The sequence below is a fragment of the Mustela lutreola genome, chromosome 1, assembly GCF_030435805.1.
Source record: "Mustela lutreola isolate mMusLut2 chromosome 1, mMusLut2.pri, whole genome shotgun sequence".
In the NCBI taxonomy this organism is placed as follows: domain Eukaryota; kingdom Metazoa; phylum Chordata; class Mammalia; order Carnivora; family Mustelidae; genus Mustela; species Mustela lutreola.
This window is the reverse complement of record NC_081290.1, coordinates 279,461,431-279,486,851: the sequence shown is the minus strand read 5'-3', so window position 1 is coordinate 279,486,851 and position 25,421 is coordinate 279,461,431. Positions and strand designations below refer to the sequence as shown.

Here is a 25,421-nt window from a genome sequence, read left to right as displayed (position 1 = left end):
GATGCTCCTGAAAATACTTATGCAACAGGATGCTCCAGAGTCGGGGGCTCTGATGCGCATGCCTTCAAGAATTCCTCAAGTTGTTTCATCTTCTCAGCTCAAGCACGATGTTTCTGGTGCCAGGATGCCAGGCTCAGGAGCACGCTCTTCACCCAATTTTGCAGTCATTAACCTTTTGATTGCCAGTACATCCATTTCAAAGACAGTTCTCTCAAATAGACGAATTGCCATCTGTATTACACAGCTACTAACAAAACAACTAGGGAAAAAATGGGCCACTCCACCTCCGAAGTTTCCGTTTTAGAAAGTTCTCTGTGATTAACATAGATAACTAATCACTTGAAGGACCCTGCTTTTCCCTTCCTGTGCCTTAATTCCTGCTCTTATGTCTTAAATTCACCCATAAAGAGCAAACCCAAGAAACTGTGGGTACACTACCTTCAACCCTAATAAAGGCGGAACCCCGGGTTTGTACTTTCTCTCTGTCCCTCTCCCTTGCTACAGGACTGACTTGTGAGTAGTATGTCCTGTACTTCAACGTTTCCCGATGGTTGTTGCTGAGGTGCAACTTACAATTACAGTAAGAACCACAAGGGTCAGTCCAGCCACATCACTTGTTCCATAGGAGGCACATCCGTGGGGGCCACCATGAGTTGTAGGGCTCAGGTGAAGGCCTTAAGGCACTCAGGTCAATAGCATCACTATCAATAGGCTGAGACCAACAGAACTAGACATTGCAGTTAGCATTCTTTGACTACATGAAGCAACATTTGGCCAAAAAGTCTGTACCAGATTATAAATGTTGCTAAGTTCTTAGGTGAGTGGCAGGTATTTTGAAAACAAAGTCAAACTGCGAGTGAGGTTTAACCTGGGTAGGGTCCATGAGTGGAGAAAGAGATTGGTGGAACCTATTGAGGACAGGTGAGCCAGCTGGTTGAACTGAATAAAGGGATATGTCCATTTTTATTTTATTATTATTTATTATTATTTTTAAAGATTTTACTTATTTGAGAAATATTTATATTTCTTGAGTGAAGTCTTTGTACTCAAACCCAGCATTTATTACTTGTAAATAATTACCTGCTGGTGGGGAGAGGCAAAGGGAGAGGGAGAAGCAAACACCCTCCTGAGCCAGGTACCCATAGTCATGATCATTGTGGGGCAAGGGATATTCAGTTTTTGAGTGAAGTCAGGGAACTGAGGAGTGGAGTAGAGGTGGGTTTGGGGAGAAGAGTGAACATTGTGAAAATATAAATTGCCTTGTCCAGAAGAAGGAAGTCTGGAGAGAGGAAGGCTTTGTTTGTTTTACTTGAAAAATGAAGGGAGAACGGCAAAAATTAGCCAGTTTTAAGAAAATGCTGATGTCTACGTCCTCTCCATCCTGTGAGAATTCAGACACACTGGCAATGTGGCCACATTTGTCTGGCTTGCCCCTGATCTGCTCAAGTACCTCTTAGTTCTTTGCAAATCCCCACTTCCAGAGTATTTCTGGGAGTCCCTGGAATTTTCACATTGTTCTGTAGCACAGCAGCCATTTTCCATCTGCATCTTTGTCTTCCCTGATTCAGATCACTTCTACAAATAGAGGCCTGGCTACTCTTGGCACCTCCCTCCCAGTCACCCAAATTTAAGATGAGTTTGGCCAGCATCTGCTTCATGGGACAAGGGGACAGTTGTGACAGATTTTTAAAGGGATTTAACAACTGCAAAATATACTCTGGAAAAAGCTTTCAGAAAGTGTAGGCCAGGCGTGATTCAATGATATGTATGTATCTATGATGTGTTTGTACATTCTTGAATGATAACTCTGAACCCATGCATTTCATGAGATCTTGACCTAACTCTTAGAATTTAGAGTTGGTTGATGGTCTGGAGCCCTGGAAATCTAATAATAACCAGTGTTTTTCTGAAGAGGGAAGACACTAAATACAGGATGCGCTTGGGTTTTCCTTGTATGGTTTCAGTTATATTTCTTGAGTGAGGAATTGGTACTCAAATCCAACATTTATTACTTTGATGTGAAAAAAGCATATGTATACTGGCATTAAGATAAAGCCTGATCTATCCTGTTTTATATTACTCTAATTAAAAAATATGTAAAATCTTAGTTTTAGGTAATGGCTTAGCACAGTGTTTGGTCATGAAGTAGTAATATATTTTTTTGAGCAAATGAATGCATAAATTAGTAAGTTTTTAGATAATCCAGAATGAAAATCCATAAAGCCTTCAATAATTTAGGATCAGTATTTTAAGTAACTTAGTATTAGTATTAATAATAAGCATATGACTTCTGTGCTGGAGTATAGTATTTCTACTCTAGTCACTTTCTTAGGTCTTAGGTCACAGGTTCATTTTTAGAAAGCTTAGAAGATTTAACTTAAAATTAAAGTCTGATTTTATTTTTCACAGGAAGTCTAACACTTAGATGACATAAGTATCCAAGGAATAGAATTTTTGTTTTTCTCAAGCACACAGAATAGTGCCCTGTAGAGTAGGCACTAAATCAATTTTGATTAGTCAATGAATGAATACTTTACCCAGTTGCATAAAAACATGATTACATTGTTTGAAATGAATCCACTACATAAGAATATTATGCTTACAGCATAGTTAAAATTGTAAAGGTAGGCAGTCTTGTTTTTTACAGTGTAAGAAGCCTCAACTTAAAATACAATCTTGGGTGGTTGAAACCCAAATCTATTAGCATCTTTTAACTCTCTAGCCAAAAGAGGAGTTGGGGGCCAAATCAATTGACACTCTAGATATTGAGTTAAGGGACTCTCAGGTGAGATTAAAAGTCACAGGGTAACTTTCAGGTGGCAAGTGCTGAAAGTAATCGTATTATATTACTAAACCCCTTTTCACCCACCAGAGAGTTAGGTAGTTCCTTCCACATTTACCACAGGTTTTCTGTTGAGAAACAGGTTTGTTTGTTTTCTTGTTTTGGAGCTACAAATCTCTGCTTCTATCCCAGACAATAAGAAGAGTGGGAGTAATGGTTAGGAGCACTGCCTGAACTTGGGAGCCGGACTGCCTGGGTTCAAATTCATCCTTCAATCTTTGCTAACTGCTCATCCTAATGACAAGATTTAATCTCTCTGCTTTAGTTTTCTCATCTGGAAAGGATGCTGATTATAGTACCTGTTTCACAGAGATCTTGTGAGCACTAAGTATATTAATTTGTGTAAGTGTCTAGGGATGTGCCTAGCATATAGAGTAGGCTAAATATTTGCTGTTACCATTAGTACTACTACTAAAGTAAAATGAAAAATAGAATGTGTTTGATGGAAATTTATTTTAAAAATCAACTTTGCTAGAAATGCTTCTCTTCTGTAAAGCAAGTCTTACTTTTTAAGTCATTTATGTGGATTTGTAGTATGCCACTCCTACAGCCATTTTGGGAGCACTATTTAGTTCCTAGACCCTCAGACCATAGAGCATATGTCTTTATTTTCACTTAGCTGCCAAGCTTCATGGTGAAGGACACAGCATTCCTGATCACCCAAACTGCTAAACAGTTGGGACCCAGGCAGAGGAGGAAATTTGGAACTATGTAATGTTCCCCTGACATAATACATCTGCTTTCCCAGGTACAGGAATTCCATTCTTCTCATCTGCCTCTTCCTTGATTTTGATTTCTCTACCTTTTCTTTCCCTATCTGTTTTGTTCCATTTGGCTTTTAAAAATAACTCTCAAGCTTCAAAAATGGGTGATACTTTGCTATTTCCAAACTGTTTTCACATAATGTTGTCTTATTTGATCTTTCCAACAGCTCTATGGAGAAAGGCAGATAAAAATATTTGACCAATCTATCTGTACTTTTTCCCCTTCTCTTCTTAATCCAGTTTAGATTCATAGTCCATCATTGCAGTAATACTTCTGAAGATACCCCACACTTTTTTGCCCCTTTGGTATTTTATCATCCCCTCTTGCAAAACCCTAATCCTGGACAAAACCAAATTGGCCCTGTATCTGGATTCACATCTGAGCGATCAAGTCTTGACGAAGCAATCAGTTTGTTTGTGCTATAAATGTGTGACCACTTCTTTAAATGTGCCCTTGGTACAGCCTGGCAGTCCTCATCTGTTTCTCTGATCAGTTTATTCTCTATTTCCATTGCTTATCCAAAATCACCCTTTCTGTTCAATATTCTCATTCTACACATGACCCCCACCTTGGGCATGACCTCACTTCTGCTTTGATGGGGATGACATGAGCCATTATAATGGAGCCTCCTACATACTCCGTACCATCTCTGCAAACCTACTGATATAGGCAACAATGACATCCTCCTTTCTTTCATGCAGATAAACCACCCTTCCTCATGACTTAGGTCATGCCTTCCATGTACACTTTTGATTTCTTGATACTTAGACTGCAATCATCCCTTTTCTCTCCTATATTCAGTAGCTTTCTAGTGCATTTTTATTGTTCCCATTGGCTTTTAAACATGCCCATTTTTTTTTCCCATTTCAGAAACAAAACAGCCATAATCTGGATAAAACTCCCCCAGTGTACCATCCTTGGTCTGATCTTGTCCCCTTGCGAATGAGTTTAATGAACATGAAAAATACTCTGTAAATAGAAAGCTTTGTAGCTATCCAGGAGGCAGGATTTGATGAAATCAATGTACAAAGTACTGTGAGCCATTTTCAGTCTTCTGGTCATCCATCTCCCCAGTGTGGTAGTGGTATGTAGGAAGAAACAGTGGCAGGGAAATACATGCAGTTATCATTAATGACAAACTAAGAAAAATCTCAAACACAGTCTTGAAAGATGAGCAATCATCGTGGACAGCAGAGACCAGCTTCTTAAGTTCCTGCAGAGCAGTTTAACTTCATGAGATTGCTTGCTGCTTCTTTTTGTTTTTAGCCAAATTCTTTTATATGATTTTTTAAAATTTATTTTAGGGGGAGGGGGAGCAGGTGTGCACAAGAATGGGTAGGGTAGAAGGAGAGGGAGAGAGAATCTGAAGTTGACTCTGCACTGAGTGTGAAGCCTGACATGAGGCTCGGTCCCAGGATCACAACCTAAGTGGAAACCAAGAGTGATGCTCAACTGATTGCACCACCCAGGCGCCTCTCCTTGTTGTGTTAAGTGGCACGAGTGAGGTGGCCATCATTTCTGGGAGGAGCTGAGAAAACCCCTCGTTCCAAAGGACTGACTGTATACACGTTGGGAATAACCAGGACAGGCTGGAATGAACAAAACAAGCAGCATTATTACTACAATCCTATTCCGTCCCGTGCCCCACCCCATCCCCACCCCATGACTCAAGGACAAAGTGCGCTCTTGTTAACCCGCAGTGGGACTTGGCTGACACTTGTCTGTATTTCCCCAGCACACACTCAGAGTATTTTACAGAGAAAAGGCCCAGCTCACCCTGTTGGTTTTGGTGATTGCTTGTTTGGCAAAATAGGCTGTAGTGCAATTTGTGCAGAATTCCAAGACAGAGAAGATAATCAGCATGGCTGCAATTCCTTTCCCAGAAAGCTGCAATCAGGGAAAAACATACCAAAATCTTGACTAATCACACAAGCTTCACAAAGTTTTTGACTCATCAAATGTGCCATTCTCCTGCTCAACTTCATGATTGTTTTTTTATTATCATCAAATGCTTATTTTAGGGGAATGTGAATTAATTTTGAATTTTCTGCCAGAAAATGCCAGAAGAATTTCTTTTTCTCCACCAGACTATTTAAAAACATTATAAAGGAAGTACCCTTTTTTCCTTTGTGATGGCTTTCTTGTTTTTATAAAAATGTTACCTCCTTATTTAAAAAAATCAAGCTATGTAGAAAACAGTCTTCCCTAGGGGTGCCTGGGTGACTCAGTGGGTTAAAGCCTTTGACTTCGGCTCAGGTTATGATCCCAGGGTCCTGGGATGGAGCCTGGCATTGGGCTCTCTGCTCAGCAGGGAGCCTACTTCCTCCTTTCTCTCTCTCTCTCTCTTTCTCTCTGCGTGCCTCTTTGCCTACTTGTGATCTCTGTCAAATATATAAAATCTTAAAAAAACTCATGCCTAATGTCACTGCCTAGAAATAAGCAAAATTGAAATTTGTTGTCTATTATTCCCGGTCTCTATGTAGAGGCTGAAAGGCAGATAGAGAAATGGCTGCATGGAGTGACGGCAAGAGAGAAAGCATCACGAAAGAGGCGATGAGAGAAAGAAAGAGATAGAAACATTGTTCTTGAAGAATGGAATGGTTTTGTACTTGCTATTTTGGAGTAAAAGTATTACTTGATCTTTGAAAGAATAGAAATAGGTAAATTAAGTCTGCCAGAGTTAAAAGTTTAGGAATCCATGAAGAAGCTGAAGTACTTTTAAACCGAATTTCCATTTTAGGCAGTATGAAGTGATTGCTATGAAAAATGAGGCAAGTGGAACTCTCATTTGACATCTCTCTTTTCTTCCCTCTCTTTACATCCCAGTTTTTGGTATTTTTGTGGTTTTTCATGTTTTTTTGGTGGAGGGTGCTGGGTGAACATCAAAAGCTTTATACTCACTTCTATAGCTGTTATTTCTTCAGTTTTTCAGTCTTACAGTCTTAGATGAATATTTAAATGGTCTCATGTCCTCTTATCTCTTTACGTAGTTTCTCCCTGCCTTTCTGAATCTTGATTTAATTTAACCCCTATGTGGTGTAATATTCTCTTTTTTTTTAAGCACCAGTGTGTTATCATTGTTTACTGAGAGTATCTTGTTTTTGCTTATATGCTTGTACAAGAATTTTAAAGGTTGATATTCAGGATCTATAAAGAACTCCTCAAACTCAACACACACAAAACAGACAATTATATTAAAAAAATGGGCAGAAGATATGAATAGACACTTCTCCAATGAAGACATACAAATGGCTATCAGACACATGAAAAAATGTTCATCATCACTAGCCATCAGGGAGATTCAAATTAAAACCACATTGAGATATCACCTTACACCAGTTAGAATAGCCAAAATTAGCAAGACAGGAAACAACATGTGTTGGAGGGGATGTGGAGAAAGGGGAACCCTCTTCCACTGTTGGTGGGAATGCAAGTTGGTGCAGCCACTTTGGAGAACAGTGTGGAGATTCCTCAAGAAATTAAAAATAGAGCTTCCCTATGAATCTGCAATTGCACTACTGGGTATTTACCCCAAAGATACAGATGTAGTGAAAAGAAGGGCCATCTGTACCCCAGTGTTTATAGCAGCAATGGCCACGGTCGCCAAACTGTGGAAAGAATCAAGATGCCCTTCAATGGACGAATGGATAAGGAAGATGTGGTCCATATACACCATGGAGTATGATGCCTCCATCAGAAAGGATAAATACCCAACTTTTGTATCAACATGGATGGGACTGGAAGAGATTATGCTGAGTGAAATAAGTCAAGCAGAGAGAGTCAATTATCATATGGTTTCACTTATTTGTGGAGCATAACAAATAGCATGGAGGACAAGGGGAGGTGGAGAGGAGAAGGGAGTTGGGGGAAATTGGAAGGGGAGGTGAACCATGAGAGACTATGGACTCTGAAAAACAATCTGAGGGTTTTGAAGAGGGAGGGGAGGTTGGGGGAATTGGAGAGGACACAGATTGCATGGAGCACTGGGTGTGGTACAAAACAATGAATACATTACTTTTAATCTGCTAGAGGATGAAAAAGAATGTTGGTAATACAGTAGACATTAATAATTTTATTTAATTCCAAAATAAGTTAGAAAATATATTTGGTAATTACCTTGCTCAATTTCTCTAATGTTAACCATTTCTAGAAGGTAATAAACACTCAATAAATGTTAGTGTTTGTTAAAAAAAAAAAAAGAATTTTATTGGATGTGTTATTCTTGAGTCACAGTTTCTGTTCATCAAAACTTTGTGACATTGCTTCATTATTTTCCCCCATTGAATGTTGCTGTGATGGGGACTGAATCATACTGATTTTTTTTCCAGCTCATAGGTATTGGATTTTTATCCCTAAAATCTTAAAGAACCCTTTGTTCTTTATCATTGTGATAAAGACTCATAGGGAGTCTTCTATAGATAATTGGATATAGATATAGATAATTGGATAATATTTCTTCCATTTTTTTTCTTCCATTTTTAAAAATCTATACCACTGATGTGCTATGGTATAACATGGTTTGTCCTGCTACTTGGTATTTCCTTTTGTTGTCTCTGTGTTAAATTGAAAAATGTGTACCTAGAATTGAATTGAATATCAGTTCCTGAAACCCAGTGCTATGTCTGGGACATGTGGTAATCACAGATGAGAGTCACTGTATCATAGCACAGGAATTTGAGCTAAAATTTGAGGGTGTGGCTTTCCAGACAAGTAAGGAATCTAACCATGATAATGAGGAAACTCAGTGTATTCCTGATTTATGTGACTCACATTCAAACCAGGGCACATCTTGTGAGGAAGAAGGAAGGCACATGTGTTTGCATGCATTTTATTATCTGACATGTCTTTTATTCCAATCAACTGAATTGTATCTTTTTCTCAGAATAAGCAATAGGCATCTGAGTGCTTCTGCTGACCAATGGGAATCTTAAATCTTCTTTCCTTTTTCCTTCCCTTTATCCTTTCATTTGTTCCTTTAGTCACTCTAAGGTATTTGGATAGTTTCCCTACCATTTTTTTTTCCTCAATTTTCTCGTTCTTAAAGTGAACAATTGTATATAGGCTTTACTTTTGTTTGGATATAGTATAGGTAAGTTTTCCTTGATTGTGTTTCTACTTAACTACATTGATTTTGTCTTTCTTATTTCCAGTTTCAATTTCAGAGACAGATACTGTTTTATGTTCATTTTACTGAATGCTAACCATGCAGCTGTAGCAGTGAAAGAGATGATTTAGCTGGCACTGAGCACAATTCTTGCTATTGAATGTAGACTTCGCCTTCTCTTTCTTTTGAGAAATGTCTATACTAATACCTGCTACAAGACCAGAGGTATATTCTGTTCCTATGGATTTCTGCTAATTTCTCCACGTTATCAAGGGGTACTGATAGATGTTAATTCTGGTGCTCTGCTTTTCTTGAGGTCCTGGGGTGCTACACAAGGGCTTTTGTCATTCAAATTTTGCTTTATACTTTCTTTTTTTTTTTTTTTAAGATTTTATTTATTAGAGAGTGAGTGAGTGCATGAGCAGAGGGAGGGGAGAGGAAGAGGGACAGGCAGACTCCTGGTCGGGTGGTGAGCTGGATGCAGAGCTCAGTCCTAGGATCCTGAGATCATGAACTGAGCCAAAGTCAGTCACTTAACTAAGCCACCCAGATGCCCCTGCTTTATACTTTCTTAGAACTGGCTGCTTTCCACTTAAGTCTTCTTAGCTCTAGATTGGAGAACCTTAGTGAGACTTGTCCGTATTTTTTGGTGTCCTGCTTTTCTTAGGTTTGTTTCTGGGGAATAGAAGACAGGATTAGGTGATGTACTTTCTTCTACTACCTCGAGACACAGCAGACTCTTTTGGTTTTTTACTTGGATGCTAATTTAAAAGGTAGTTTTTGAGTAATTTTTGTTTCTTGGTTTGGTATTATAGAGGATAAATTTTGTGTTCTTGCTCTTTCCTTCTTACTTACCAAGAAGTTGCCTCATATTCTTGCCCTCTTATAAGTGCTTCTGTACACTTTCTCCACTCTTGGGGTAATTGTCAGAGTCTATGCTTTGTCTAATGTGATTATGAATGAACAGTTCTGTCTTGAGAACATTCAGAGGCACGTGTTTCATTTTGAAGTTGTTTCATTCTTTGAGTTTCTCTAATGAAAGTGAAATGTCCTTGTTGTAGCCAGTTGCCCCTCATCCCATACTTACTCTAAAATAAAACTATGCAATAACTTGACTATCTTATTTACATAGAGTTTAAAATTTTTGGAAAATTCTATCTGGGTATCTTTAAGTGTCCTTAGGTGTTGTCCCATTGTTCACGTGATTAACAGTGAGACCAATAAAGGATGTCCTTTCTGCCCGACTTTGTCTGTAGAGATAGCCCTCCCACTTTTTCTGCAGTCCTAGAGATCACATGATCAGAAATAGGGCTGGAATAGAAAAAAGGATTTTCCACTAGGGCTACTATACAGTCATCAGAGGTGAAAAAAATGGACCCTCTGTGCGAGAATGTAGGGGAGGCACATGGTAGATCATGGGATACTTACAACTGCCCAGTAGTCTTGGTTGGGTAGGCCATTGATGCTCACATCCACCAGCAGCAGAATCACTCCGATGAAGGCAAAGAAAGTACTGACAATGTTCATTCCTAAGCTGCTTTTGATCTAATGGAGATGACAGGAAAAATAAATCATATAGGAGAAAAAAATTGAATAAGTAAGAAACAGTTAATGTAATGGTTCTTAATCTTTGAAATCTTGAAAAAATTTTTGAAATTAAGATGACTTTTCTTTCCTTTGCCTTTCTGAGTTTTCATGAAAACTACTCTGTATGCAGCCTAAATGTAGTGTACTTCTGAAATCGGTAGAAAAATGTAAATAATACAAAGTAGAAGCTAATCTGTTGGGGTTGCCTAAAAGCCTCACACACAATAACAATTTTTTCCCCTTTAAAGTAATAAAACAACAAATAAACCATTAATGAGCATTTTTCTGTGACAGGCACTGTGTTTAAATCATTTAAATACAGTATCTCATGAAGCTCTTACAACGACCATATGATGTAATACTATGTAGCATCCAGTTTTATAGATGGAAAAGTATGTATGCAAAAACATCTTTGCTGATGAAATTAGAAATTGATGAAAACCCTGAAGTCTTTCTAGGGACTAGATTAAAAAATCCAGATTTAGAATGAGGAACTCATTGGGCTTTTGTGGGTAGAAGTGTAGGGTAGAGTACAAAACTTTCTTGTTTCTACAAGAAGATTTTGACATGTTCTGTGCTGGGACAACATCAGAAAGATCCGTAAATCGTCCAGAGAAAGGATGGTCTACTTTTTTTTTTTTTTATTACAACAGAAGTGGTTAATTGGGATTAGGTTGATTTAGTTTAGTTTAGCCCGGTCTTTAATCTCTAGCCTAATGTTTAGTGTCTAGTTTAGTGTCTGTTCTAGCCTCTAGTCTAGTCTCTGGTATCTAGGAGAACACGAACAGCGTGATTCTGTGTTCCCATTTTTCCATTCTTTCCTCTTGTGCTGGAGTAAATATAATCTTGAAGCCACCTCTGCTCTAGTTGTCACCATTTCTTGGCAAATCATTTTCTTTCTCCTGTTTCAGAAGTAGACCAGGAAATTGCAAAAGTTGGAGAGCTGTGACCAAGAAAATTGAGAGACCTGTCTCAGTGATTATTTTTATAAACTCTTTTTGTGTATCCAGTTGGTGCTGTTAGTGATGATTTAACATAAAACAAAAGTCAAATCTGAGTAAAAATAGGCAATATGTGCAAATAAAAAATAAAAATACAAACCAAGGCAGAACTGAGAAATGGCAAATGAATAATAGAGTCTTTGATAGTGAAGCGGCAGGTGGGTATTTCCTGGCTCCTATATTCTGCTTTGGGCTTCCCCTAATTCAGTGCGACCCAACTGAGCCAGGTAGCCTTTAGGGTAAAGCTCAACAACCTTATCTATACCACTTCTCACTTTTGTGATTGAAGAATCAGAAGGGGCATTTCTGAGGGGCAAATTTTGTGGACCATGCTGAGGCACACATACCATGGAGGCAATCAGTAGAAGTAGTTTTGGGAAAAAGTGCTTCCCTTTGCATTTGTTGAATCCACTTTCTCAATTTTCCTCTCCAAATCAATTAAATGAATCTTCAGAAGAGTTTAATAAGTAGAAACATTCTGACTTACCAGAGTAGGAGAAAGCTTCTTGGATGCCAGTATAGAGAGAGTACCCGTAGTAATGAACTGTAGAAACAGACACATTTATTTATGAAAGATGGGTTCTTCAGTCCTGGAGCTTCTCTCTTTGTAGGAAAGACTGGTCTATTTATATTCATCTAGTTTACCTATCAAAAATTCCTCTCATACTTCTCCATTTTTCTGGAGAAATCTTCAGAAATTGTTTCAATTTGACTTCTCCCTTTTTTTCTCCCCTTAGTTTCTTACATGTAAGGAGCTTATTCTTTTGTGAGCTTACCTTGTGCTGACGGTCTGTGAACTCGTAGCTCAGTCTCTTGTCATTATCAGTTGCATAGTTTTAATCATGCTCCCCATCACCTCCTTTTGCCTCTCTCTACCCAATGCATACATTTCCATCTTAAATGTAAACAGGAAGTAAAAATTTGGCTTCTTGGTTACTGGATCAGGGTAAACTTGAGGGTATGAGTTTAAGCTGCAGGTTAAAATGGAGAACAGAAGCTCTCCCTTATTTATACCCAACCAGAGCTGTTATTTCTCAATTTTTCAGATGATCAGATGTGAGGCTGATGAGAAAATGAGCTATGCATAGGCTAGGAGTAGCTGTCCTCAATAAACTGAGATGGATAAGTGTTGTAGCAGCTTACTCACAGAGATGCCACCCCAGAACGGATATCCACTAATAAGAGCAAGGGAAGCAAATCCCAAAACTGATCCATAAACGGAGTACATGAAGCCCAAGATAGTTCCGAAACCAATGTGCATCAATCCAATCATGATCTGGATTGCCTGAAAAAAGAAAACAGACATTTTAAAGTTGTTTCTTCATTTACAGTCACTAATGAGACATTCCTGACATTGCTGCTGTTGCTTATTTATTGTACCCTCTGTCAAGATCCATGAATGTCCTTTAGGCATACATACCTTTACAGCAGGAGGTGAGCCATGAAGAATTTGGCATATACTGGCACAGGGCCTTCCTCGTGGGCCTCGTTTGAGGTGTTTGGGTGGCTTGTAAGGGTGGCCAAGGAGAGCTCTTCAGAAGGTGCTACTGACTAAGCATGCATTGGTGTCTCCGAAGAGCCTCTAAAAGACTCTCTGAAGAAATGCTTTAATTGTGACTTTGATGGCTATTTCAGATGGACCTGTTCTCTGCTTGGGAGATTCCAGTTATGAGGATGATATCATGAAGGAAGTCACAAGGGGTTTACGGGGCATTAACTACATGCTTGAGAGTAGTCTCAACACTTTACATTTATTTTTTCATGTAATCTTCCCAGCAGCTGGATAGAGACACAAAGATGCCTGTTTCTGTCTTCTCAGGCTGCTACAAGAAAGTACTTCGCTACCCTCTGGGTAGCTTATAAACAATAGAAATGTTTTGCTACAGTTCCAGAGGCTGGGAGGTTCTAAGTTCAAAGTACCAGCGTGGTTGCCTTTTAGTGAGGGCCCTCCCCCTGGCTCCTAATGGTGCCTCCTCACTGTGTCTTCACATAGTGGAGAAAGGTTCACGATCTCCCAGGAGCCTTTTTCATATGCCCGTTCCTGAGAGCTCCACCTTCTACTAGTAAGTACCTCCTCAAGGCCCATGTCCTAACACTATCATTGTTAGGGTTAGGATTTCAACATAGGAGTTTTGGGAGGTCATTCAGAGCATAGCAGTGTCCATATGGTTACTGAGGGGCCGCAAATTGATTCCAGAACACATGCCTTTTAACTATTAAATACAGCTTTCCCTCGGGCTCAGCTCCAGCTCTTCCATGAAGTTGTCTTGAGTATATTAGTCAATTTCAGCTATCTTTTCTCTTTCTAAATTTCTGTTTTATCTTATGTAAATTAGACATCTTATTACTTGGTTTTGTAAGAATTTTTATTGTTCTTTTTTTTAATTGCAGGCATGTAAATATTTTCTTATTGGCCAAGACATATTCTCAAAGATGAGATCTATTTTATACCTCTTAGGGCACCTTATTTCATCCTGAATAAACATATTTGTGGAAAGTAAGTGTTTCTAGTTTGGGCCAGAAGCTAACTGTAGGTTTACCATTGGTTTCTTCCCAAGCTTACATCTTACCTGTCCAAGAAAACTGCAGATACAAACATTGCTGTGTTTATTTCTTTAATAACTTGCTATTGAATACAGTTATTAAGTTGAAACAGTTGGAAAAAATCACAGCTTCCTAAATAATGCTAAGAGATTAATATTTTCTTTGACTAATGAATTTCTTTGAGAATAATAAAAACTATGAATCTTCTTGAAAAACTCTTGTCACACATTCATACAGACACACAAAATCTTGTTACACATCCATACATACACACACAATACTGTTGCACAGGACTTCAGAGGTGTCACAGGCTAAAGCCAGTCATGGATCTCAGTTAAAGAACTCCTGAATTAGGCATTATAATCGGTTGTTACAAACTCTTCCTTAGAGCAGCAATTGAGTCATCTGGCCAAAGACTTCTTATTCTCATCCTTGCCTTCATCTTGATGACAGTCAGATACTGGATTAGTACTGGCTTACTTTTCTCTTAGTATAACACTGGCTATACCATTTACTTACCATACTTGCCTGCAGGCCAGACAGTAATTTGGACTTTTGGCCACTGAACAACTTTGAGTTCTGAATTAATTAAGGCAGATGCTCCCCATCCTACCACCTAAAGTCCCTGCATTGTTGTGGTGACTGGGAGCTACTAATAGCCTAAGTGTATAATCTTTAGGGAGAAGTATTCTGCCAGCTGGAACTTTTAAAAGTAAAACAGCATCTGTCACTTTAAAGTGCTGTTCTTGAGTACCTCTTCGTTGCCAGGCAGAATGCTCCAGTGTTAGAGTACAAACCAGGACTTCTGTCTTCCAGACTCACAAGGTCTGGCCTCCACCCTTCCTCTGTTCTCCTCGAGGCTACAGCCTCCCTCCATCATACTGTTCTACTTTACTGGCCTCCTCCCTGTTCATCAAACACAGCACCCACATCTTCCTCTAATGATCCTCTCAACTTTGCCTGGAAGCTCTTGTCCTGGTATCTGTGTCGCTCGCTCTTCCCTTCATGTCTTTGCTCAAATGTCATCTTCTAAGGAAAGCCTCCTCTGATCAACTTGAAATTGCTCCCCATACCCTTCACTGCCTGGTACTAACCAGCCCTTTTACACTTTATTCTGTCCACATCATTTATCACCTTCTAACACATCGTGTACTTTAGTTCTGTTTTATGTTTATAGTCTGAGCCTGCAATTCTGATCTAGATGAGGGCACCTGTGTGGGGTTGGCTTTGTGGGGTCCCAGTTTGTCCCTTTGCTCAGTGGGAGCAGGGGATTTTCTTTCTCTGCCAGGAGGAGAATCAAAGCCACCCTCCAAGCCTAGATCTGTCTGCTAGAGAGTGCAATGTTTATTTTTACTTTTCTAAAGTGGTAAAACCTGAAATAGTAGTAAGTAAGTACTTAGTACTTACTTACTAAGTAGTACTAAGATGACTGGACGAGTTTCTGGTACGTAAGGGGCACTCAGTATAACCTACTGAATGCTCTAGCAGAGAAGTTAGAACTGCACACAGGAGAGACAGTACTGTGGAGTGGAATTGTTAGTGGCATGAATGGCGTATCTGGAAAGCACAGTAAAAACTATAACAGTTCTCTCTGTGCATGTGGAATCTTCATCTACAAGTAGATACAATACTTACATAAACAAGATTATTAGTGTTTGAAGTGCCCTTTGTAGAAGTAGCATGGCAGTTAAGTCATAACGTCTGCACAGGCCCTGGGTGAAAGGCACAGCAAATGGAATGGCTGTGAATTCTTTCCAACCCAGTTCCCCCAGACTGCCCATTTATAGTTGCTTCGGTTTTGAAGGTAGCTATCAATGTTCATTTTAATGTGAATTCACCTGTATACACAAATACCAGGCTTGCAACTAATCTGAGACAGGATCGAGGGTGCCCAAAGTGTCCTTTGCAGAAGTGAGATCAAGCTAGAAGTAGCGGTGTTTCCATAATGTCAGTGTTACTGAATTATCCTGCTGGGAAGAGTACTTTGTCACCTGTTAGAGTCTTGCTTGAATCTAAAATAAATTGAATTCAGGGTAAAGTCTATATGCAGATGAATTATTTCTGCCTTAAAGGGACACAGTTTCCATTAACGTTCAGAACTTTTTAATGATTGGATGTAGGTCATGAGATCATAAACTTTTCTCCACCTATTACTTATAGGTACAATATAACCTTGAAAATGCAAAATTGGAATTCTCACTGTAAGTAGACTTACCCCTAATATCTTTGCTTCTTCTCTAAAGTTTGTGATTGCTGTTCCTAAGGCTGGGTTTAGCACCTGTGTATTTCCTTGACCTTGATGACTGTTGGTGATGATTCCTGGAGACCCGAGGAAGGGAGGCTGGCCACTCTGAGCTTGGTTTCCCAGGTGTATGAAACCCACAGGTTGTTGAAAGCCAGGAGCCATGATGCTGTTTGGCGGGTAAGGATTGAGTACGGTTTCATACATTCGGGGCTGGGTTGTTGCCTGGGATGACATCACTGTGTCCTAAGTACTACAAAAACATAACAAACTGATTAATTTACCCACAAAAAAAGTTAAAGAAAATCTTGTCAAATGTCAAATACTATATAAATACTATAGAGCAAGTGAGCAAATAATAGGCAATGACGACCAACGTAAACATGAACCTCTTTAGACTTTGGAATCTGTATACCCTGGGTTCAAAGGAAGTGAAGGAGGGGAAGACAGGAGTGACTTTATTTTCCAGTTCCTATTTGATTTGGTAAAGTATTTATGTATATTCTTCCCTGAGTTTATTGCATCTGAAGGACAACAGAGGGAGGGAAGAGATGGTAGTAGGCAGAATAATGCATCTTCCTTCCCCCGGAAATGTCCATATTCTAATTGAGGAAGCCATGAGTGCATTTGGTTTCATGACAAAGGGGATTTAAAGTTGCAAATGATATAGGTATGACAGTCAGCTAACCTTAAAACAGGAAGATTTCCTGGGTTATTTGGGTGGGTCTAGCGTAATCACAAAGTCCTTTAAAGTGGAAGAGGGATGTAAAAGAGAGTCAAAGAGATGTGGTGATGGAAGCAGGGTCAGAGAGATGCTGTGCTGCTAGCTTTGAAGATGGAGGAAGGGTCTGGGAGCGGAGTACTAAGGTGGCCTCTAGAAGCCAGAGAAAAAACCAAAAACAAACTTCTTCCTAGAGCCTCTGGAAAAGAATGCATCTCTACCAACAGTGTGGTCTTAGCTTAGTGAAACTGGTGGCCTACGGAACTGTCTGACAATGAATTTGTGTTGTTTTAAGCTGCTAAATTTGTGGTAATTTTTTGCAGCAGTAAATGGAAAACTAATGGCACCAAATACATAAATGGATGGTAAGAAAGGGAGCCTACAGTAAAATTATTTGTAACTACTTTTCCAAGTAGGTATTTCACATATGACCAATTAAATTGTCTTTTTCTTTAGGAAGAATTCTCTTGAGATTCATGATTCATTTTTGTCTTTCAGAAGCACAGAGTATCTCAGGTCCATTTTGGCCAAGAGGAATTTTTTTTTTTTTTTTTTTTTTTTGGAATTCAATTAGGACAACTAATATGGACATCAATCACTATTTATCCTTGAAAAAAATTATGACACCTAAAAATGTTTGTCTTCAGGAAGGAAAAGGAAAAAGGATGTTTTCTTTTCTGAAACATCCTCCCCGAACAATTTTCTTGTACACCATAAATATTAAGAAGGAGTTCTGAATGCCTTCATCACTGTATGAAGTATGAGTAGTCCACTGGCATGTTGCACCACTGGCATTTTAACAGGGACACTTGTTCAGACTGTGTCCTAGAATCCTGAAATTTCAGAGCCATTCCAGTCATACTGTCTTTTACCCTTGGTTTGTAGAAGAGAAATTGAAGCAATACAAGTTAAATGCTGTGATCAAGGTCACATAGAAAACATGTGGCAGAGCCTGGACTAGAAAATTGAGCTCTTGGCTGTGAAGTACCCCCCTCCCCCCGCCACCCACGCTGCTCACTCTGGACGCTTGCAGAACTGGTGTTCCAGGCCAGCCTTGGTGAACTGACTCTGTCCTTAAAACCACCCAGCAGCAAACCTGCTGTCTTCTCATGCTGTGGGGAAGACTAGAAACCAGTCTCACTTTCTGATGATTCAATAATTAAGTTAGTAAGGCCTCTTCTTGTGAGCCTTGAGTGAGCTGTCTAGAGAACTAACATTTTATTAAACCCTCACTATGGGCATAGTAGGGGCTGTACAGTGTCATGCTTTAGAGCATGAATTTGGGATTAGAATCCTGGCTCTGATATCAGCTCTGTATGTTTGGCAAGTTCATTAAACTCTTTTTCTTGTCTGTGAAATGAGGATCCTAAGAGTACCTTCTTTATACGTTTACTTTGCGTACTAAGGAGTTAGTCCATGTAAAGTTCTTAGAATTGTACCTGTTGTAACTGTGTGGTTGGCTACATTATTGCTTAGTGGGTCAGGTATATTCTCTCTCTTAGTCTTTAAAACCTCCAGTGAGGCAGGTACTAATATCCTCCCCGTGTTAACAGTGAGAGAATTGCATCAGAACCTGTACCCACAAACCTTAATTCTAAGCTGCTGGGATGCTAGATACAACTGAAAAAGGTTGAGGACTCAATGGAAAGGTGGGAAGCACATTTTGGAAATCTCTGATTACAAAGAGATTACTTTTTCATAGTGGAAACAAATTTTAATTCACAAAAGTTTATTTTAAACAAATAGTTCCATAGCTGTGATTCTTGGAGTAACTCCCTATGACTCTCTAATAGCATTTGAGAATAGGAGGTTTCATAACCCATGCATGTGGTGTCTGTGGCCACTTAGTGCTCAAATGTTACCAATCTGCCATCTCCCTAATCCCCAATCCGCTACTTTAATAACCCTGGGGCCTTGATCAATTTTCTTATCTAAATCCATGTTAGTCCCTATGTCTCAGCTATAAAATGAGACTAAGGATGTCATAGTAACTGGTGTGGAGGTAGTTAAGAATGTGGAGTAGTAGGGTTACCCTGTGTTTGCCTTGCCTTTTGATCACAGCTAAACCAACATCCAGCTATTGTGAACAACTAGGAAGATGATCTGAGGATTAAGGAAATAATCTCCGCAGAGGGAGAGAACACAGTGGGTGTGAGGTTGAGAGCTGTGAATTGGAGAGGAAAGCCTCATGGCCGTGATGGGAAGGGAACACTTTTTGTGGAGCAAAGTCAGGGAGAGGGAGAACGTGAGAGATAGGGACTGCAGGATAGGGACCTCAGGATAAGCTGCAATGAGGAGATCGCCTGGGTCGCCCCGGGAAAGATCGCTCCCCTTCCTGGAGTACATTTGATGAACACTCATGAAAGAAATTGAAGAAGACACAAAAAGATACAAGACCATTCCATGCTCTTGGATCGGAAGAATAAACATTGTTAAAATGTCTGTACTGCCTAGAGCAATCTATGCTTTTAATGCCATTCCGATCAAAATTTCACTGGTATTTTTCAAAGAGCTGGAGCAAATAATCCTAAAATTTGTATGGAATCAGAAGAGACCCTGAATTGCTAAGGAAATGTTGAAAAACAAAAATAAAGCTGGCAGCATCACATTACCTGATTTCAAGCTTTAGTACAAAGCTGTAATCACCAAAACAGCATGGTACTGGCATAAAAACAGACACATAGACAAGTGGAACAGAGTAGAGAGCTCAGATATGGACCGTCAACTCTATGGCCAAATAATCTTTGACAAAGCAGGAAAAAATATACAGTGGAAAAAAGACAGTCCTTCAATAAATAGTGCTGGGAAAATTGGACAGCTATATGTAGAAGAATGAAACTCCACCATTCTCTTACATCATACACAAAGATAAACTCGAAATGGATAAAAGACCTCAACATGAGACAGGAATCCATCAGAATCCTAGAGGAGAACATAGGCAGCAACCTCTTCGATATCAGTCACAGCAACTTCTTTCAAGATATGTCTCCAAAGGCAAAGGAAACAAAGGTGAAAGTGAACTTTTGGGACTTCATCAAGATCAAAAGCTTCTGCACAGCAAAGGAAACAGTCAACAAAACAAAGAGGCAACCCACGGAATGGGAGAAGATATTTGCAAATGACAGTACAGACAAAAGGTTGATATCCAGGATCTATAAAGAACTTCTCAAACTCAGCACACAACAAAACAGATAATCATGTCAAAAAATGGGCAGAAGATATGAATAGACACTTCTCCAATGAAGACATACAAATGGCTATCAGACACATGAAAAAATGTTCATCATCACTAGCCATCAGGGAGATTCAAATTAAAACCACATTGAGATACCACCTTATACCACTTAGAATGGCCAAAATTAGCAAGACAGGAAACACCGTGTGTTGGAGAGGATGTGGAGAAAGGGGAATGCTCTGACACTGTTGGTGGGAATGCAAGTTGGTGCAGCCACTTTGGAGAACAGTGTGGAGATTCCTTAAGAAATTAAAAATAGAGCTTCCCTATGAATCTGCAATTGCACTGGGTATTTACCCCAAAGATACAGATGTAGTGAAAAGAAGGGCCATCTGTACCCCAGTGTTTATAGCAGCAATGGCCACGGTCGCCAAACTATGGAAAGAACCAAGATACCCTTCAATGGACGAATGGATAAGGAAGATGTGGTCCATACACACTATGGAGTATGATGTCTCCCTCAGAAAGGATGAATACCTAACATTTGTAGCAACATGGACGGGACTGGAATTGCTTATGCTGAGTGAAATAAGTCAAGCAGAGAGAGTCGATTATCATATGGTTTCACTTATTTGTGGAGCATAACAAATAACATGGAGGACCAGGGGAGATGGAGAGGAGAAGGGAGTTGAGGGAAATTGGAAGGGGAGGTGAACCATGAGAGACTATGGACTCTGAAAAACAACCTGAGGGTTTTGAAGGGGCGGGGTTTGGGAGGTTGGGGGATCCAGGTGGTGGGTATTGGAGAGGGCACGTATTGCATGGAGCACTGGGTGTAGTGCAAAAACAATGAATTCTGTTACGCTGAAAAAAAAAAAACAACGTATTTTGCCTCTCCAAGGACAGAAGTCCAGCTGGAAGCCAAGAGCAGTGCTCAATAGCAGGGTCAGATGTGTGTGTGGAAGGCAGAAAACCTCTTAAATATTCACCATGAACCCACAATAGGCTTAAACCTCTGTGTGCATGCCGAGTGGCTGCTTTTCTGTGGCAGAGCTGAGCAGAGAGCAGAGACATGGGCAGATCACAGACAAACCGGCTGCTGATTTCCAGTGTCTGCCACAGTAGATTCAAGCCTCTTTCTGATTGCTTTTCTGGGACAGGATGGAATAGGGGACCGAGTTGCACATAGATTGCTGATAACCTGGTTCCAGGTTTTCACTGAGTGTTACAGTAAACTCTGGCCTCCATGCATGCACTGTGCAACTGCTTTTCAGGGACAGGACAGTGCTGGCCATGCTGCGAGGCTCTCCTCTGAAGTTGGGAGGCCAGGCCTTGCCAGGCCTTTTAAAACTTGGGAGTTTTGCATCCAAGCCACCAGCCAGAGATAAAATGTAAGAGCTCTGTGGTGCCAGGTGTGCTGATGGCCCAGAAACAGATAGGTTAAGGGCAGGGAACTGATGAAAGTCCAGGCCACAGGAGATTGGTCACTTTTATGAGAGGGCCTCCTGAAAAGCAGTGACCGGTAGTTCTGCTCCCTGGGAGAAGAGGGCTGGGTGACACCATATTCTTCTTCCTCCACTATGCCCCACCCCCCAGCACAGTCTGACTTCAGAGAGAAACACAGCATCTCCAGTGGAGGCTGGAGTCCCCTACACTAAACCCCGCCTCCTGGCAGGGGCATCTTTACAAGGGCAGCTTAGTTTGTGAGCCACCTGAGCAGGCTTCTCCCTCTGCATGTACCAAGTCTACTCATGAAAGAATGCTCCAAAATGTCGGCATCTGGTAAATATGACCAGGCTTGCTTCCTTTAAAATATATATATTTTTTACATTTGTACATTTGTACTGGACCACTTTCTTACACCATACACAGAAATAAACTCAAAATGGGTGAAAGACTTAAATATGAGACAGTAATTGATCAGAATCCTAGAGGAGAACACAGGCTGCAACTTCTTTGACCTTGGCCACAGCAGCTTCTTACTAAACAGTCTCCAAAGGCAAGGAATATGAAAGCAAAAACAAAGTATTGGGACCTAATCAGGATAAAAAGCTTTTGCACAGCAAAGTGAACAATCAATAGAACTAGAAGTCAACCTCAGTGGGAGAAGATATTTGCAAATGACTTATCAGATAAAGGGCTAGTATCCAAAATCTGTAAAGAACTTACCCAATTCAGCATCCAAAAAAACAATCCAATCAAGAAATGGGCAGAAGGCATGAACTGATGGTTCTTTAAAAGACATACAAATGGCTAATAGACACATGAAAAAATGTTCAACATGATTTGGCGTCAGGAAAATACAATTCAAAAGCACAATGAGTTACCACCTCGCACTGTCCAGAATGGCTAAAATGAACAAGTCAGGAAACAACAAATGTTGGTGAGGATAGAGAAGAAAGGGAACCCTCTTACACTGTTGGTGGGAATGCAAACTGGTGCAGCCACTTTGGAAATAGTATGGAGGTTCCTCAAAAAGTAAAAAAAAAAAAAGTAAAAAATAGTAAAATTGTTTTGACCCAGCAATTGTACTACTAGGTATTTATCCAAGGGATACAAACATAGCGATTTGAAGGGCCACATGTATTCTGATGTTTATAGCAGCAATGTCCAAAATAGCTAAAAAATGGAAAGAGCCAAGATGTCTGTCTATTGAGAGATTAATGTATAAAATTGTGATATATGTATATAATGGAATATTACTCAGCCATCAAAAGGGATGAAATCTTGGCCTTTTGCAATGATGTGGATAGAAATAGAGGGTACTATGCTAAGCAAAATAAATCAGTCAGAGAAAAAAAATACAATAGGATTTCATTCATATGTGCAATTTAAGGAACAAAACAGAGGAACGTAGGGGAAGGGGGGAAAATATAAGACCAAAACCGAGAGGGAGGCAAACGATGAGAGAGTCTTAACTATAGGAAACAGGTTTGCTGGAGGGGAGGTGTGTGGGGGATGGGCTAACTAGGTGATGGGCATTAAGGATGGCACTTGACGTAAGGAGCACTGGGTGTTATATGCAACTGAAAAATCACTAAATTCTACCCCAGAAACTAAAAATAAGTGTATGTTAACTAAATTAAATTTAAAAAAAAAGTAGAAGAAAACTCAAAGTGGCCAGTATGAAGATCAGATAATCCTAATTCCTATTAAGCTGTTGAAACTGCCCAGCCTATGGTAAGGTCTTCATAAAAGGTAGCTATCCTTCTGTTATCAGAGCCTAAAGCTAGGTTTCAGAAGTAGATATCATCGGCATATGAAAAGTTTATAATGGAGATTAGACTCAAAAGGTCAATGCCAACACCAAGGAGATAGGAAATGAGAGTTTAGGATACAGAAATTAACCAGACCAAGATTTTTCTTGAGTTTTTTTTTTTTTTTTTTTAAGTATTAAAGCAATTAAACAGTTTCTGCGTGTATGTGATCTCATTACCTCCTTCGTTTCCTGTTTTATTTGTTTCATCGAGAAATTTAATATGAAACCTGTGGCTTCTCATTTAATTATCAACATTTTAAAATTTAATATCTGCTATTTACTTTCTGGACTAAGCCCTGTCCTATAAGTTCCATATAGAATCCAGATTATTAATAATTTATAACGATCATGCTAGTCTCAGATTTTTACAGGGTTGGGTTCGGGTTTTATAACAAGAATTAAAGAGCTGAGCCAGTCTCGATCCTTTGACTTTATACCAAAATGACTTAATGTGTAAACTGCTCTACTGGTTACATAGTTTGGCACAGAGGGAGGGAAAAATGCTTGCGGGAATAACTAAGAAATTATTCTGTTGAAATGAGGGTAGTCCTGGAAATGATGGAAGAAAAGGGAAACCAATGAATAGACTGTTTTCATTGATTGCACCTATCATGGAATTTTTTTCTTGACTGTTGGTAAAATACTTACTATCAGTTGTCTTTTCATCTAAACATTAGAGCAACTGTAATTATTTTTAAACCCAAGAAACACATCAGAAAATAAGTCTGATGAGATCAGAAGGACAGTACTGATAAAGGACAGAAGGACAAATAAAAATTGGAATAATTTACTTTATTCCAGTTTCTTTATTCCTTCCAAATGAATGTCGCTTTTAACAGTATAGGGTGAATATGACTGCAGTTTTTGAGAAGAGGTTGTAGCAGACAGGGTAGCATAATACCAAATCATTTCTACTGTGTCACCCAAGTACATACATGAATAAAAATACCGACTTAGTGAAAATTAGTGCTATTCCCCACCTATTTTTGTTTTTCCCCCCATAACAAAGCACCTTAATTAAAATATGCTACCAACGCAATGCTCCAGTGTTTCTGGTCCTGTGGTAGCTACATTATCACTCACACTGGGACATTCCTTCCCCTTCTTGATTAATATTTATAGAATGGCATACATTCGAACCTTCTACGTGTCACCTCTCTTGGCATGAACATATTTTTTTAAAAGATTTTATTTATTTATTTGATAGCGAGAGAGCAAAAGCAGAGGGGGCAGCGGAGGGAGCGGGAGAAGCAGGCTCCCCACTGAGCAGGGAGCCTGATGTGGGGCTAGCTCTCAGGACTCTAGGACCCTGACCTGAGCTGAAGGCAGACACTTGACTGACTGAGCCACGCAGGTGCCCCTGATTTTTTAATTTTGTTTTTTGAAGTATCTTTTACCTGTGTTAGAGCAACTGACATTCTTTTTTAAAAATTTCTGTCTGGTTTTCATTTATCCCTTGTTTCTTTTCCTGTTTCATCCCTCTCCTGATTTCTTTTCCCTTCATCTATCTACTTGGCCTAATTTAAGAGTCAATATTTGGCTTCATCCCTCCAACCTAGAGAATGAGATGCTGCAGAGAACCCACACAGACCAGCCCTGCTGGTTATGCCCATTATTCTGGGTGAAAAAGGTAGACAAATAAGTCAATAGACTTACTCTGTTCCTTTGGCACCTGTCTGCTTTCTCTTCTCCAAGTTCTGTGCCAGTTGGAAATGTTTATCTGGGTATTATAGGTACTTTTTACTTCCTCGTGTCAATCCAGCCTGTCTCCTATCTTTATTTAATTCCAAAGTCCTTCTACCCTTGATGTTCTTCTGCCCAAAGTGGATATATAGTCCCAGTTGTAAACTTTGTAATATGCTTGCTCTGCCTTTGGTTTCATCCCCTTTCTCCTGGGAAGCATTTTCTGACACACCCAAACACTTAAGTAGGTATTTTCTCCAACCCCTTTGTACTTTCTGATACTCGGTGTAACATCATACCGCATTTCAATGCCTTTTAAGTTAGAGGAATAAGATTGGAAAATGTAGATAATAAAAAAAAAAGAGAAAGAAAAAAGCATCCATACTCCCACCACTCACACATAATGATATTTTCATTTAGATTTTGTTTTGTTTTTACATCTTTTTTTTTGTTTTTGTTATCTTTTGTTTGTAAATATATATTTTACAGAGAGACATT

General features: G+C 39.5%; 1 protein-coding gene across 1 annotated transcript; it reads right to left on the bottom strand.

Moving 5' to 3' along the window:
• Positions 1 to 2,371: 2,371 nt before the first annotated feature.
• MS4A12 (membrane spanning 4-domains A12) lies at positions 2,372 to 25,035 on the bottom strand. Its single transcript, XM_059143599.1, has 7 exons — positions 24,897 to 25,035; positions 16,059 to 16,338; positions 12,447 to 12,584; positions 11,787 to 11,843; positions 10,140 to 10,256; positions 5,384 to 5,494; positions 2,372 to 5,196 (listed from the first exon to the last, which is right to left on the bottom strand). The coding sequence occupies exons 2-7, from the start codon at positions 16,320 to 16,322 to the stop codon at positions 5,095 to 5,097; spliced, it is 789 nt and encodes a 262-aa protein (XP_058999582.1). The 5' UTR covers positions 16,323 to 16,338; positions 24,897 to 25,035; the 3' UTR covers positions 2,372 to 5,094.
• Positions 25,036 to 25,421: the final 386 nt, after the last annotated feature.

Coding starts and splice junctions, on each gene's coding strand:
- MS4A12 (XM_059143599.1), bottom strand. CDS start 16,322: ATGTCATCCCAGGCAACAACCCAGCCCCGAATGTATGAAACCGTACTC. Junction 12,585..16,058: donor AAGAAGCAAAGATATTAGGG/GTAAGTCTACTT, acceptor TTCTTTTTTCAG/GCAATCCAGATCATGATTGG. Junction 5,495..10,139: donor ACCAAGACTACTGGGCAGTT/GTAAGTATCCCA, acceptor CCCTGATTGCAG/CTTTCTGGGAAAGGAATTGC.